The 14,842-nt window shown below is 49.9% G+C and overlaps 1 protein-coding gene and 1 long non-coding RNA gene across 2 annotated transcripts; one reads left to right on the top strand and one right to left on the bottom strand.

The window, feature by feature from the left end:
- The first annotated feature begins 12,238 nt into the window (after positions 1 to 12,238).
- Positions 12,239 to 13,034, top strand: LOC119112786 (glycine receptor subunit beta-like). The gene is made up of 3 exons (XM_037237066.1): positions 12,239 to 12,747; positions 12,781 to 12,870; positions 13,019 to 13,034. Exons 1-3 carry the CDS (start codon positions 12,239 to 12,241, stop codon positions 13,032 to 13,034), a joined length of 615 nt encoding a protein of 204 aa, XP_037092961.1.
- A 752-nt stretch (positions 13,035 to 13,786) lies between these two features.
- On the bottom strand, positions 13,787 to 14,839 carry LOC119112723 (uncharacterized). The gene is made up of 2 exons (XR_005095767.1): positions 14,782 to 14,839; positions 13,787 to 14,332 (listed from the first exon to the last, which is right to left on the bottom strand). It is a non-coding gene; the product is annotated as an uncharacterized LOC119112723 (long non-coding RNA).
- Between the last annotated feature and the right edge of the window lie 3 nt (positions 14,840 to 14,842).

A 14,842-nucleotide genomic window follows, 5' to 3' on the forward strand; every position in this document is an offset into this window, starting at 1 on the left:
CTCGGACCCAGAGAGAGAGAGAGAGAGGAGAGAGAGAGAGAGAGAGAGAGAGGAGAGAGAGAGAGAGAGAGAGAGAGAGAGAGAGCGGAGAGAGAGAGAGAGGAGAGAGAGAGAGAGAGAGAGAGGAGGGAGAGAGAGGAGAGAGAGAGAGAGAGGAGAGAGAGGAGAGAGAGAGAGAGAAAGACGGTTTATTAAAAAAGCATTGCTTCGAGTGTCAACTCATGTAGCACACGTGCACAATATACATATGAAGTAGGGCACTACTTAGTTGATAATATATCTGTGTTTATAAGAGTGGTTATATGGGGAATACTTGATTTGCGTAGTCGCGTACCACAGCAAGACGTTTGGAGTGTGCTTGCGCTCCTGGTATTTCTGGCGGAGATCGCCACTCGCTGTTTTGGAATCAGATCTCCATGCATGGTAGACGCTTGCATTTGTTTTCCTAGCCTGAGGCATAGCTTTTCCCTTCTGTCAGCGAGGGTTTCCGTGCCCAATGTTGCAAGATGTGCGAATACTTTTCCGAATGGCCGAAGATGATTTACAAGGCTCTCTTCTGCACTTTCTCAAGATGTTGCGCCTGCTTGGCAGTGAGTCCCGCGTGAAAAACCGGTGCACAATATTCTAGCAGCGGCGGCGGATATAAGTAACATACACGCGAGCAAGATGTTCTTGTGGTGGATGGTACTTCTTCATTACGTAGAGCATATAAAAAGCTTTCGATGCTTTGGTTACAATATCATCCACATGTGCTTGCCATGATATGCCATTTGATATTGTCACACCTAAAAGCTTAGTTTTGATGGCAGTTGGCAGGCTTTTTCCTTGAATCATGATGTCCGGTAGTGCTAACAGTTTTTTGGCCGTGAAAAAATGCATGACTTGACGTTTGTCAGTGTTCAATATCATCTGTTTGCCGTTACCCAATCACTTATCTTGTCAGTGTGCCCTTGCAACTGGCAGTGCCGATCTACTTGGTCAATTTGACACGCCTGGTATATGGTAAGGTCGTCTACATATTCAAGTCGGTTGTCAATATCAGCAGCGGCACCGTTAACCATAGCCAGGAAAGCAACCGGGCCAACTAAGGTGCCTTGCGAAGTGCCGCATGTTATGGTTCTCCAACAACTCATGGTTCCATCTGGCATCCTGACCCGCTGCTGTCGGTCCTGCAAGAATGAGCAAAGCCACTTTGCACACCCGGAGCGGTCCCATTGCAAGCATGTTCTGGATAACTGTTGTGTGATCAATAAGGTCAAATCCCTTCTTAAAATCGCACATAACCATAGAAAATAATTTGTCTGCAGCGTCTAACTCCGTCAGCAAATCATGCAACAACCTAATAAGATAGTGTGACGTTGAGGCACTGTCATATTTCCATATTGGCGCTCATCTATGCTCGGTCAAGTTTATGGTTTATGAAACAGCAAAAACCGTCAACAGTGAACTCATCTGACGGGACGCTGGCATATGGTTTATAAAGCAGCAAAAAAACCGTCAACAGTGAACTCAGCCAGCTGTTTGCCACCCATGGAGTAGAATTCATAGATATGCGGCCAAGACTGATGTCCTGCGTTTTTGGAGGCCTGAACAAGACAGGTACCTTATACACGTTTGAAGGCGCCAGAAACGTATCGCAGACAGTCCGTCATTTCAGCGCAAACAGTGCCTGTATTCCTGTCGCGTTTCTCTGTTTCGTTTGTCGTTGCTCTGCGATAGAAGTCTCACTTCTGGTGTACACAGCTCTCAGTCTGGATGTTATGCAGCGCGTCGTCATCACAGTTCTACCTGATCCGCAAAACAGACCCACCGTTTAACACTAAACATTCGTGTACCGGGCGACGAGGGCTATTTTGGTCTTTTCAACGCACGTTCTCCTTCATTTCAGTTCCCTTCACATCCACTCACAACAAACACATCGGTCGGGTGATGGTGCATTTCAAATCATCATCTGACAGAGAAGGAAGGCTCGCATGATCTCCCCACCGTAGCACTCAGCGGCAAGTGCCCGTCTCGCGGGGCACGATGCACGGGCCGGGTACGAAACATGCGACTGGCTGGGTGACTAAGTGCGGGCCGAGGGGCGACTGCCAGCAAACGCGGATTTCAAGCGTCGTGCAGTACGTGACAGACAGATAGTCGAAGTGACTTCACTTCGCTGTTCGTTTCGATACAGGCACGTTGCAGAAAATATCCATGCTTCTAGAGCTCCATTCTCCTCGTTTTTCTCCGAGGAATAAGCCTATTACGACTGTTTTATCTATGTGAACAATATTCCTCACAAATGCACTTAACGACTTAAACATCCTCTTCAATACATCATTGCTGGTACATCATGATACGTCATCGCACCTTGCACAACACCGAGAGCCAATCGACGGCAGTTATATCGGAAAATCGTGCTCACGAACGCCTGATATGAACGACTCTACCATTACATCTGTATTGACCTGAATTATCGCACGGCTTATGGAGTGACACGATTCGAAGAACTTTATTATGACGTCACGAATGCCAAGGTGATCTTGAAATACTATCCGCGAAAAAGGCTCCTTATACTTGCGGGCATGCAGTTCAGAAACTAGAGGGATTTCGGTCTTAATATGGGCGGGATGTTAACTTCATAGACTGATCTTCAAGACGGCTATTTCAGTTCAAAACCCCAAAGAAATATGGAGCACTCTCTAACACATGCTTCAGAGAGTAAATATGAGCGCGTTTCGTGGTCATCCATGATATCGCACTGAGGATGTCGGTCGCCAAATCACGTCGGTCACTGTATATCAGTGTCGACGTTCACCCAAACCCAAAAGTACCCCTCATGTACTTTTGAGCAAACTGGGATTTGTGGAAAGTGCCTCATTGTACGGTGACTTGAGTGACGGAACGTAAAAAGAAAAACTGCAGCGATGATCACTGTAGCAAAACTCATATCTACACGTTCAGTTTTAACTATTTTCCAGACAAATCGGGCCATATGGGGTAACGATTTTGACGGGTCAGGTCTCCCTCTAAAGCTGAGGGTCCGAACTGCCTCTACAAGTGGCCAGACAACTTCGGTGGCGGCCTTGCGAAGGCCCAAGAGCGGGACAAACTTCCCCTTTTCCTTTAACTTCATAGACCATTTAAGCCGACGTCACTTTTGGCATTTCCATATTACACATCTGACGACCAGATGAGCATCGCTGCAAGGCGCCTCAAATTCGTGGCGAAAGCAGGATCTTGAGGATACACGATGCACTCATTTTTCACACCAAGGAGAGCTGCGATGTAAATTGCAGCTTTCCCACTCAGCCCCACGTTGTAGTACTTGTCTCCGCCTCTGGGTATAACCCGAATCAGCTGCAAATGTATGATACACGAAATTGGCCGAGAAAACGCAAGCTTGATGCAGCGTGGGGAATCACACAGGTCAACCGGCACAAGTCCCCATTGCGGCGGTGGGTGCGGTCGAGAGACCTCGGCTTCACGGGAACAGGTGGTTTCGGAACAAGGGAGCCGGGCTGGCGAGGATCCGGCGGGTGCGGTACGATGGAGGTGGGCTGAATACCGACCTAGGGTGTTTTATGGGGGAGCCCTGCTGACAGGGAGCGGGTGGGTTTCGTGTGGGGAAGCTGGGTTGCCGACGGCCAGGTGAGTGTCTGTGGCGGAAGCTGGGTTCGCAGGAAGCAGATGGGTGGTCCTGCAGGGAGCTCGGCTGACGGGGAAGCCAATGGGCGTTATGACGGAGTTGGGCTGGCTGGGAACGGATGGACGTCTCTGGAGGGAGCTGGGCTGGCGAGGAACGTATTACATGGATAACAGTGAATTGCTGGCCGGGCTGGTGAAAGAAATCTCTCTGTGGGCTGGTCTTCTTTCCCGGAAACTCTGCTTCTTGCAGCTCGAACAGTGAGGACCGCCAAATCCATCTAGCGTCTGTGTTGCTCAGTATTCACGTCGAGCACTTGTGAAAACAAAACGTATGTTGACTTCATAACAACCGAATACATAGGAATGCCGACAGTGGAGTGGATAAGCCGAACACGTCTAAAAAATTCAGGGATACGGTACTCGACTTGATAACTCGCAGTGTCCGCCCTTCCTCCCGGGTAAAAAGCACGCGACGCCACATGCCCTCGACACCTGAGTGCGCCGTAGAGTCGCAGCCATAGCCGAGCCGTAGACAGCTTGAATACAAGCACCACCGAGCGCACAACTGTAAACCAATTTCGCAATGGACGAAGGAAACATGACAGGGTATGGGAACGAAATGATCACAACGGTGGATACGAGCTCAAGAACATAAGGCGTTGCCATCGTAAAATACATTCTTCATCTGGCGCTTGCAGCTCATTCCTTCGCTTGCATCATGACTGTACAGGGAGCATAGGTGCAGATCGTGTCCGATATATTACACCATAATGGTGTTTCACCATGCCTGATAGTAATACTTATACTCTGATAGTGTTACTCATATCCTGACAGTGACACTCATAGTTCCGACCGTGATACTCGTACTCTGATAGTAATACTCATACTTTATAGCATACTCACCACGCTCAGCATTGAAACATGTCCACAGACTGAAGGAAAAAAGGTGGATTCTAGGCCTAATTTAGACCTTGTAGGCTTTAGGGCCTAATTTATTGTACTGTGTTGTTTAACAAAGCTTATTTGTGAACATAAGAATTGTAAGTACCTACCTGTGATGACATAATTCAGTATCACGCATTTTCCCATCTTTTTGATAGCCTCTATAACCTACTTGTTAGTCAGCAAACAAGCAACGGCTTCCGACCGGCCCGTTATGACAAAGTATCTTAAAAAGTAACTTAGGCTGTGAGAAAGGTGAAAAGCTAATACATTTTTGGTCATTATCGCATAAAACTCACGGTACATTTCGTACTTTTCCGTATATTTATAGGGTGTATTTCTCTGCATGCACAGGCACTGGCGTGCGTACTAACGCATAGGTATTCTGTCTGACAGAACTGGCGAAAACAAATAAAGTTTTCTTTGCTCTGCTGATGGGCAAGACCCAGCAAATCGTAATAAGTTTTATGTTTATTTGTCATGTTGTGCGCAGAAAACGCTGCTAACTCCACTCAAGTGGGAAAAAGCCTTACATTCCCTTTAAACATATGCGGTTCAATGTTTTCTTTTGAATTGTTAAATAGTTCAACGTTTCTTGTTCCTTAAACATTAGGACTAACTATTGCATAGTATTGCATAGAAGGTGTTTATCATTTCGCCCCTAATATTAAACTTAACTCATTAAACACAGGAAATGAAATGCCCTATTACCAACTAGTTATGGGCATGCAGTTAGGTATTTCGCTTTGATAATCGTACGTTATTGACGTTCTTTTCAATAGCAGGTAAAAATTTTTCCTAGTTTATAAAAGGAATGTAGGCACACTGACGGGTCCAGGGAAGGGTGGAAGGGGGGGGGGAGGGGTGAAAGGGCAAATCACCCTCCAATCCGTTCAACGTTCACGCTGACGTTCTTTTTTACAGAGAAACTACTTCGCCAGACGGAGAATGGTTCCAAATTACCAGAGAAAAACCGATCGGCAATCCTGGAAGCAGAATACGATGGCAAAGGCCATCAAAGCAGTCAAGGTAGGAAAAATGTCCATCAAAGAAGCGGCACGTCGCTTTCTGGTCCCGAACTCGACTATCGACCGACGGCTGAAAAAGGCACGGGCAATGCCAATAACTGAAGTCACAGAGAAGGTCCTGGGTCGACACAAACCTGTTTTCACGGAAGCTTAGGAGCGAGATTTAGTACAGCACGTAACGGAGCTCCAAAACCGGATGTTCCGAATAAAGCTGACTAACCTCAAGAAGCTTGCATATGAGTTCGCAGGCAGAATTAAAATCATTCACCCATCCAACACGGTGACGAGATGGCAGGGGAGGCGTGGATACGGTGCTTCCGCAAGAGGAACCCCACGGTCTCATTAAGGACACCAGAGGCCACAAGCGTTGCTCGCGCCGCGGCGTTCAAACTCAGTCAATGTCAACGCGTTCGTCGACAACCTTGAGTCGCAAATGGAATTCTGCCCAGTTCGGTCCCACACCCATCTACAACATGGATGAAACGGCATTCAACACGGTCGCAAACAAAATAAGAGAAGGTGCTGGGCGAGAAAGGGTACAGGCAGGTCGGCCTACTGACATCTGCGGAACGAAGCACGCTGGTTACCGGGGGCCCACAGCGCCTAACAGGGGGCCTTGTGCTGGCAATGAACCCCGAGTCAGCCGAAAGCAGTGTTTGAGGAGGCCCAAACAGCCCAGAGGGTCCACCGGGACCGACGATCAAGGGCCCGATTGGAGGGCTTCAGGGGACGAGGGGCTGGTCAGACGGTCGGATTCATGGGCCCCGGGCTGCGGGGAGGGGCCCTCAAATGACAGTGAGAGCGCGTTTTGCGCCACCGATTTTAATTCCGGGACCCCTTGAGTCGATATGGACCTTTATGTCTCAGGCATAAACAGACTGCCCTGTGCTTGTATGGGATCCCGAGCCGGCCAAGGGCAGTGTTCGAAGAGGCCAAAAAGGGGCTCCGGTGTCCCTCCGGAACCGACGATGAAGGGCTCGGTTGAAGGACATAAGGGCCCGAAAGGCTGGCTGTAGGTCACATAAAAAATCGCGCCTCACTGGGTCGTGACCTGAAATGTTAGTCAGAGGTCCCCTTACGCCGCTTGATGGCCGCTGAGACAATACAGGTGTTCAGTCGGCCAAAGACAAGCCAGGCCAAGGCCAGGCCCGCAATATACATTGGTTGGGGCCCTGAAACAATGTGGGTCTCCCGTATTGGTCAAAGGCCCACAGTGCCTGTCAGGGTGTTCTGTGTCAACAACGGGCCTCGAGTCGGACATTTGCTCAACAGGGACGGGGACGGGACCCCGAATGACAATGGGCCTCTTGGGCTGGTCGGGGCCCTCTGGTCATAAAAGAGAACATGTGACATTATAATGAGTGTTCACACTGAGACAATGGAAGGTCTTGTACCAGTCAGGGCCCCCAGTACCGAGCGGTGGGCTCTTCAACCCAATCCCAGCACGGGGCCGTTAAGCCAAACTGGAACCTATGTGCCAACTGCGGAGCCATTTGCGGCGATCAGGGATGTTGTTGCGTCAATGGGGGTTCCTGCATCGATCCTCGGCCGACTGCGCGAGTGAAAAGGTCCTCCCACATCATGGAGGGGACCATCGTGATATGATATATCCGTCCAAAGGCCTTCGTGTCGGCCAGGGGATTCCGCCCCGTGTCGCCATAATGACAGCCGGAAGACACCCCGCGGTGGGACGGAATGGCCCTTCAGTCATTGACCGGAAACATGTGCCCTCTAGTGTTCTTCTCAAGGAGGGCCTTTGTCCGGAAAGAACTCAGGAGTCTCATTAGTGTTGAATAGAATGGGTGGAAATGAACTAAAAACAAACAAGAGCATCCCGTGTCCTGACTGAGAACGTTTATTCTTTTGTACAATCGATTCGTGAAACAAGCTACTTCACAAGGTTTGAGCCGGCGTGTCCGAAGTCTCGGGAGCAAGGACAGCGATGGGGGATTGCAGTTTCCGTAAAACCGATCTGCGTCGGCCACTGCAAGCAACACCAGGCTGTGTTTTCGTCCACCCGTTGGGCACAATTTAGTGTTAGTCGCGACGCCGACGCTGCGTGGCATGGGGAGACTGCGACGTCGGGCGTCGAGGTTTGTAGTGGTAAGATTTGCGAGTTTGCGTATTCAGAACTACGTTACATCCTTTGTATGACTTGTCTGTTCCGACTGAATGTTGAACGTTTCCAGCCAAACATGGCATGGCCATGATAACACAAATTATTGGCCGATCTCGATCCAAAGACTACATTCACAGCGCCCCTTATATATCTGTAGAACCCAGATACAAATTTTGACGAAGCTTCTGAGTTTTATCGGTTTAGAAAGTTTTCATTGGAACATTGTAGAATGGAGAGCAATGTCTATGAATTTCATGCAGTCGTTAAACGCATGATTAATCCAGTTTATTGATTATAAAATTCGGACAGAATTTGTCTCACGGTAGCTTCTGGCTTCTATTTCACTTAACACGCGCCTCGGGTGGCCGGCTGGATACTTCTCGCTCGGGCCGGGGTCAGTTTGACCCCCTGAGATCTCAATGAACTATGAGAGCTAAAAACACCAAATTCACAGGGCATGTTAACCTGTACGTAAATTCACTTAGGTCAAGGTTTGAGATTTATAGGTTATGACCTTTGGGTCAAATAAAATCAAACAATGTCAAATTCCAGGTTGGTCTCCAAAGTGCCCCTAGAAAATACAGAACTGTTTCTAGGCAAAACGTCACATGCTCGTTTAAGATAAGTGACTTTGTTTGACCTCTTCAAAGTCATGGTGACCGAAATGATACAAGACTACTATGAGTTGTGTATCTGAATAAGCGAAAAAGATTACGCTAGGCAGTGCTGCTCCTAAAAGCTAAGTGTCGACCCGGGTCATTTTAGGTCAATGATTTATTCTGACCTCTAAAAAGTTCATGGAAGATGTAGAATGCGGTTCCTGCTATTAATAAATTCGAAATGAGCACCAGAAACTATCCCATACAGCAAACCTAGAGCAATAAAACAGGTTGGTTTTGACCTTGGTCTGACCTTCATACCTGGCCTTAGGTGGATGCAATTTGCTCATTCAGTTGTTTTGTTGTTTAAGAAAGCATTTCAGAAATATATGGCTTTGTCTAGCACTCCGTTGCTGCATTGGATAGAACGATTCCCTAGAAATCGGCTTCGCTGAAACCATGGCCTGACTTGGACCTGCCACAGGTCAGCGACCATACGAGGTGTAACCAATTTTTTCATCAACGATCCGCTATTCAACTGTCTACAGTTATGCAAAATTTCGCGGGGCTGCGCCGCACCGTTCGGAAACTATTATGGAAAAAACTTTGGGGGGGTCAATTTGACCCCCACCCGAGCGTGTATTGAAGAAAAAGGAAAGGAAAATACAAGAAAAACATATTCTCATTAACAAGAGTGCCAAATTAGGTGAATTTTCAGGGCAAATTTTTACAATCAGAAGGTTCTTTGCCAACTATGTCCAACACCCCCTTGCCAAGGCTTTGCCAGTGCGATGTGGTCATAGGCCGCCCGTACCCGCGACATGCTCATAGGCCGTCTACATTGGTCTAGGGCCCTTCCGATCCCCCGTCATTCGCGGAGGGCTCTACGCTCTTGTCGGAATCCCCATCTGTTACACCTCACCTCAGGCACACTCGATCGTTCTGTGTCCCTCCGTATTGGGTTTCGGGTACTTCCAATTTCTTTGGAAGCCCCTGCGTCCTAGTCGGGGGCCTTGTCTGTTAAGCTGCTCGGGCACACCAGTTGTTCGGGGGCCCTGCACATTGGGTCCTTGGGTACATCCTATTTTAATGTAGGGTCGTACTATAGGAGGCCACTACTATTACTAACATTTCTGGACACTCTTAAGCGATTAAAGAACCCAAATAGATTTTTCACACTCGACCGAAAGGTTCTTTACGCTATTGCCGGAGTTCCATATCCCGGAAAATACTCGGTTGCTCAGTGGCCATTTACACTGGTATCATGTTTTTCCCACTTGCTCAGAGGGCCTAGTGCTGTTGCCGGACCCCATATAAGGTAAAGCACCGAGGCGCTCGACGATCAGTGCCCTCTACATTGATCTCGGTCCCTTCCCCATTGAACTCATTTGTGGAGGACCCTTCGCTCTTGTCCAGGCTCTTTCTATTAACCTACCCGGACACTTTTGATCGCATTAGTTCATTTACACTGGTCTTGGGTTATTCCTCTTTGCTCCGGGGGTCCTGTGCTCTGGTCGGGCCCGATGTGTTTGCCTGCCGGGATGCTCCAAATCGTTCAGTAGACATCGTATTGGCCTTACGTTCTTCTCGCTTGCTCTGAAGACCCTACACTGTTGACGGGAATCTCTTTGTTGGCCTACCGCGGCACCCCCGATCGCTCAAATGCCGTTCCTATTGGTCTCGGGTTTCCCAAATCACAGAAGTTGACGCTGCTGCTATCGCCGCTGACGGAGACCTAAATCTTAGTGGAAAGGATAGCGGCTTTACGTCTCGCTGACTGATAGGGAGATTTCGAGGCGGATGCCTTCATAAGATGGTGGGCCGGGGTCTTCGTGTAGGATACGGTGGTGGCGTGGCCGGGGTCCGAACCTCAGACTGACGGGTCCAGAGTCGAGCGCCCGAACGATTTTAACACCACCATCCCCGACCTAAATCCGTATCGGCCGAGACGCTCTTGATCGCTCCGAGACCATCCGCATTGGTCATGGGTTCTTGTAATGAAGTCATGAAGTGATGAAGTGATGAAGTCAAATGACAGGAAGCCTAACAAGGCGGGCTGCGTCCGTTCTGGTTTCCCAATGCCATCCTTAAACTTGAAGCACTCAAAGGCTACAGCCGATTTTCGAGTTTTAAGCAGCAGGATATTCACCAGCGCCTGAACTAGGATCCGTGAAAAAGTTATGACTCCTCAACGTCCTCCTTTAAGGTCAAATGCGAGATTAAAGGACGGGGAATTCCATATCAATCCAGACCTAACGGCGATTTAGGATTTTTAATCACCGGCTTTTCTTCGGCGCACAAACTATCGTGCGCCAGAAAGTGCTGGTCACCCGCCAAGGTCAAATGACGGGCAACACTACGCCATCAAATTATTTCATACAATCTGGGGGGGGGGGGGCTATAAGGAATTTCCCTTCTTTGGTGTGTGGTTTTTGCCTTGTAGAGTAACCTCAAAAGGTCAGGATTTTTTGACACTCCATGTTCATGCGCTGGTGAATATTTTGTGGTTAAAAAACCGAGATCAGCCTGTAACTTCTGAGCGACGCGGAATTGTCTGTCTTTTGACTTTGAATTGGGTATTGAACGGCACATGGCATTGTAAACCAGACGTCAATGTCCGGTGCTCTCGTACCATAAGTGGCCATTTGACGTGTTTTCAGCGAAATCAGAACTCGCGGCTAAATAAATAGCTAAATACATCACTAGCTTCTCAGACTGCTTCATTCCCCACGAAGTGATTTCCGACACCAGTCAGTGCGCAAAGTAGAAGTTTGGTAACTGGGGGAACCCACCGCAAAACCCACCAATGACCGCATAACGGGGCTCCCACCGCAAAACGGGGACCGCCAGTTTGGCACAGGTTTTTACAAATCCAAAGGGGTCGTCGATTTCTGCCGAATGTTATACCGAGTTACTACTAACGTCACGCACGTGGAAATTTTGCTGAGTAGATAGACAGCGCTGGAGAAATGCGACAAAATCCGTCATGTAAATGAGGTTCATTCCCAGCACCGGCAGCTAACCACCACATCGACATGTTTTATCACATTTTAAGTAATGTGCGCGCCATGAAGGCCACGTGCACGGTTAACAAAGATACATTATTCTCGAGTCAAACCACCGTCAGAGATGTTGACACCGGGAAGAATCTGTACCTCGAACGAGGCCTCCAGCGCAAGAGCAACTGCCGCTACCAAGCTGTCATCGTCACAGCGCAACAAACGGCACTTAAAGCTTGAGCAAAATCACAGAAGTTCCACGTACGAATGTAAGTACCAATCCAAAGACAAATACAGAGCCGTCTCGGTAGCCGTACCGAAGGCCCCATTATTATTGCGAACATAGCCAGATACCGTTGGAAACAGCCGGATATACAATTGCAACGGGCATGCTGAAGTTTGAATTATCCGGCCCTCTATTGTCGATGGAATGCTCTAACACAAAGGCACGCGATCTGAAGTGCGTATATCACGTACATGAATGGGAAACCGTTAACACTACTTTACCATTTTCGAAACACGTGAGGCCTATATAATTACGGCATGCTCGGCGATTGGAGGTACTTTTTTAAAGACGACTGGTAAGCTGAAAATATTAATATTGTACAAGCCAACATACTGAGCGAGCCTTTTCGGGCAAAGGAAATATGCATTGCAGACAGCGTAACTTCTCGCGTTGCTGAGTCAGAATGCCTCCTTCAATACTATTAGCTGCATCACTCCTCTCACATGTCTCATCACTCACAAGTGCTGACCTGGAGACCAGCCAGAAAAGCAACGACGTACACAGAGTTCATCGCTCAGCTCCGCCGCCTTCGCCCGTCATCCACGGATCCTTTGGCCTGATCTCCCTGCTCGAAGTGCACGAGGCCCGGAAGGAGATCGTCTACTCCTGCTTCCTAAAGGCGAGTTGGGCGACCGATGACCGGGACGCGGACCAAGAGGACCTGTTTGCACCGCGCAGTGCTGCCGGCGGACCCCACGCGTGTCGACCTCGCTGGCTTCCTGGCGCCGGCCACCACCGTGGAAACGAATGGCGGGCTCTTCCACCAGGTCACCATGGCGACGGTGGCGCAGCACTGCCAGTTCGACTACGCCCACTTCCCGTTCGACACACAGACGTGCCTGATCCGGCTGCGTTCGACGTCGCCCAACGCGCGGCTCAACGTCTCTGACGTGCGGCTGGAGCCGGACTTTGACGCGCTGCAGCAGAAGTTCGCCGTGCGTGTGCGGCAGCGACAGCCAGCTGCCGCCCACGAGCAGGCGGTGGAGCTGCAGTTGCGGCGACGCATCGGCGCGCACCTGGCGCGGCTTTACGCTCCCAGCGCGCTGCTGGTGTCGGCCAGCTGGCTGGCGGCGCTGGTACCCGTCTCGCTGATCCGCAGCCGGCTGCCGGTCACCATTCTTGCCCTGCTGACGCTGCTGCTGACGTGCGGTACGGCGCAGCGGCGCGGCCCCAGCAGCGAGGCGCCGCGCTCCGCCGCACACGCCTGGGAGATCGGCTGCCTGGTGTTCTCGCTGGTCAGCGTGCTGGAGGCTGTGCTGGACATGAGGTTGGTGGTGCGGGCGACGGGTCAGGGCGGCCAGCGCTGGGAGCGGGTTCGAACGGTGCGGCGCGCGGGTCTATTTCAAACTGTATGCGCTCTGCTGGATCATCTTCTGCATGGTGTACTGGCTCTGCTACGTCCCGGCCTGGCGCAGCATCTCGCACGACTGAACACTCGGCACTACAGCTGGGCCAGTGTCAGACAGCTGTAGGTGTCAAGGCTGCCAGGGAAATGCATTCACGTTGCTTTCAGAGAACTGTAAAATTGTGTGTTCGCCCGAGGATCTACTATTCGTGTAAACGTATGCTGCACTGATACACCATCACTGGAGACGACAATGGTTTAGTGAACTGCAGTATTTCTCTATTCACGAAGTAATGTCATGCAATACAAATAAGTAATCAAGCGGTACTCGCCTACGGCGCCACGCTCACTCGGGCAGTTAAGTATTTATGCAGTCTGCCGATCAGATTGACGTGATGTTTTCCTCTCAACGAAGATGCTGAACGAAGAAGGTGGCATGCATGATGGCGATAGAGGTGATACAGATGACAGGACACCACACTGGCAAGGGTATTACAGCGTTCCACCGTACTCATCGCCACGGTGTTTGTTGCTCATCACGTATTTACAGGAAAATCGCAGGTAAAGGATGGATTAAGATCTGATTTCGTCATCATCCTCATCATTGGCAAACGGAAAATGCGGATAACAATCGACGAATTTTGTTATTTTTATACGTTTGTGTCGGGTCATCAGCGGCAGTGTGACAATCACGATCGGTAACACTACCGCGGCTGTTTGTGAACGTCCCGCCGCCGGAGTTGCATTCTGCTGGACCTAGTCATAACCCAGGTATGTATCGTGTGGGTTCGATGTGGGCGACTCCTCCGCCAGACCCCTGCGCACAGAAAGTACGGCATCCATTGGGTTAAAAGATATATTCGATTTTTGCACGCTTAAACTGATGCCCAAAACACGAGAAAGCAGCTGGCATTCCCAAAACTACAACACCCGTCTTTTGGAGCGTTATTCGCCACCTTCGGCCGTTCCCTTATTCAAGTGTTAGTAACTATAAAACAGATTTGCTCACAACATAATCCAAAGCTCGATTGCTGGCAAGCCGTTGGCAGTGTGGAATGTAGAGACGCATATGCGTGGCAGCAGTTAACAAATGCGTGTATACACCCGAATACAGTTCATTGCGTTCAACAATGCATGATGCGAACCATCCGCCAAATACTAATGTTAGTAAGACTGTAGTACAGATGTTATATCCTAACGCGACACCCGACACCTACCCACACCTCTGAATGGGCGCCTTCGGCCGGCGCTGTCGGCTCGGCCCGCCAGCGGGGGTGTTTGGGCACGCGCACCGGTCACCAGAGGGCAGACGACTTGCCACCGGGCGGCGCCTGCACCCGAACCCCGGTCCTCGGATGAGAACCGCCGCTCTCCGATCGTTCCGCTGAAACACCGCGTCCTCCGTCAGTCGCCATCCGCTGCTAACTACACGTGTGGTCGCGAAACCCATTGTGGATAGTGATCAAACATGTTGTCCAGCATGTCAAATCATCCCCAAACCAGGGCCTTTTGTTTCGCCTGCTATGTCCTTATGTACACTTTTTTAGCATTCACGATTCTAACACCTTGATACCTTGAAACCAGCACAAGAGTGTGAAAAATCTACGGTGCCGGACGTCATAAGCGTGCCCACCAGAGTTACACTACACAACGCTTTCCATGGGTTGGTATATTTTGCAAGCCAATGCAACACAGCTGATGTTTTTCCCCAGGAGTGTTAAACACGACCAAATTGGAGCTGTGCGGACTACGCCGATAACACTATTTTTACACGCCTATAGTCGGTGAGAGAAGCACCAGACATTGCTCCGATGGGCTCCGTCCAACACTCACCTGGAGTCAGCCGGGTCGGCGCAGACGGAGCGTACCCCGGCTCCGGCTCCGGCTCCGGCTC

The sequence above is a fragment of the Pollicipes pollicipes genome, unplaced genomic scaffold, assembly GCF_011947565.3.
Source record: "Pollicipes pollicipes isolate AB1234 unplaced genomic scaffold, Ppol_2.1 Scaffold_7261;HRSCAF=8764_pilon_pilon_pilon, whole genome shotgun sequence".
Lineage (NCBI taxonomy): Eukaryota > Metazoa > Arthropoda > Thecostraca > Pollicipedomorpha > Pollicipedidae > Pollicipes > Pollicipes pollicipes.

Coding starts and splice junctions, on each gene's coding strand:
- LOC119112786 (XM_037237066.1), top strand. CDS start 12,239: ATGACCGGGACGCGGACCAAGAGGACCTGTTTGCACCGCGCAGTGCTG. Junction 12,748..12,780: donor CTGCTGACGCTGCTGCTGAC/GTGCGGTACGGC, acceptor CGGCCCCAGCAG/CGAGGCGCCGCGCTCCGCCG.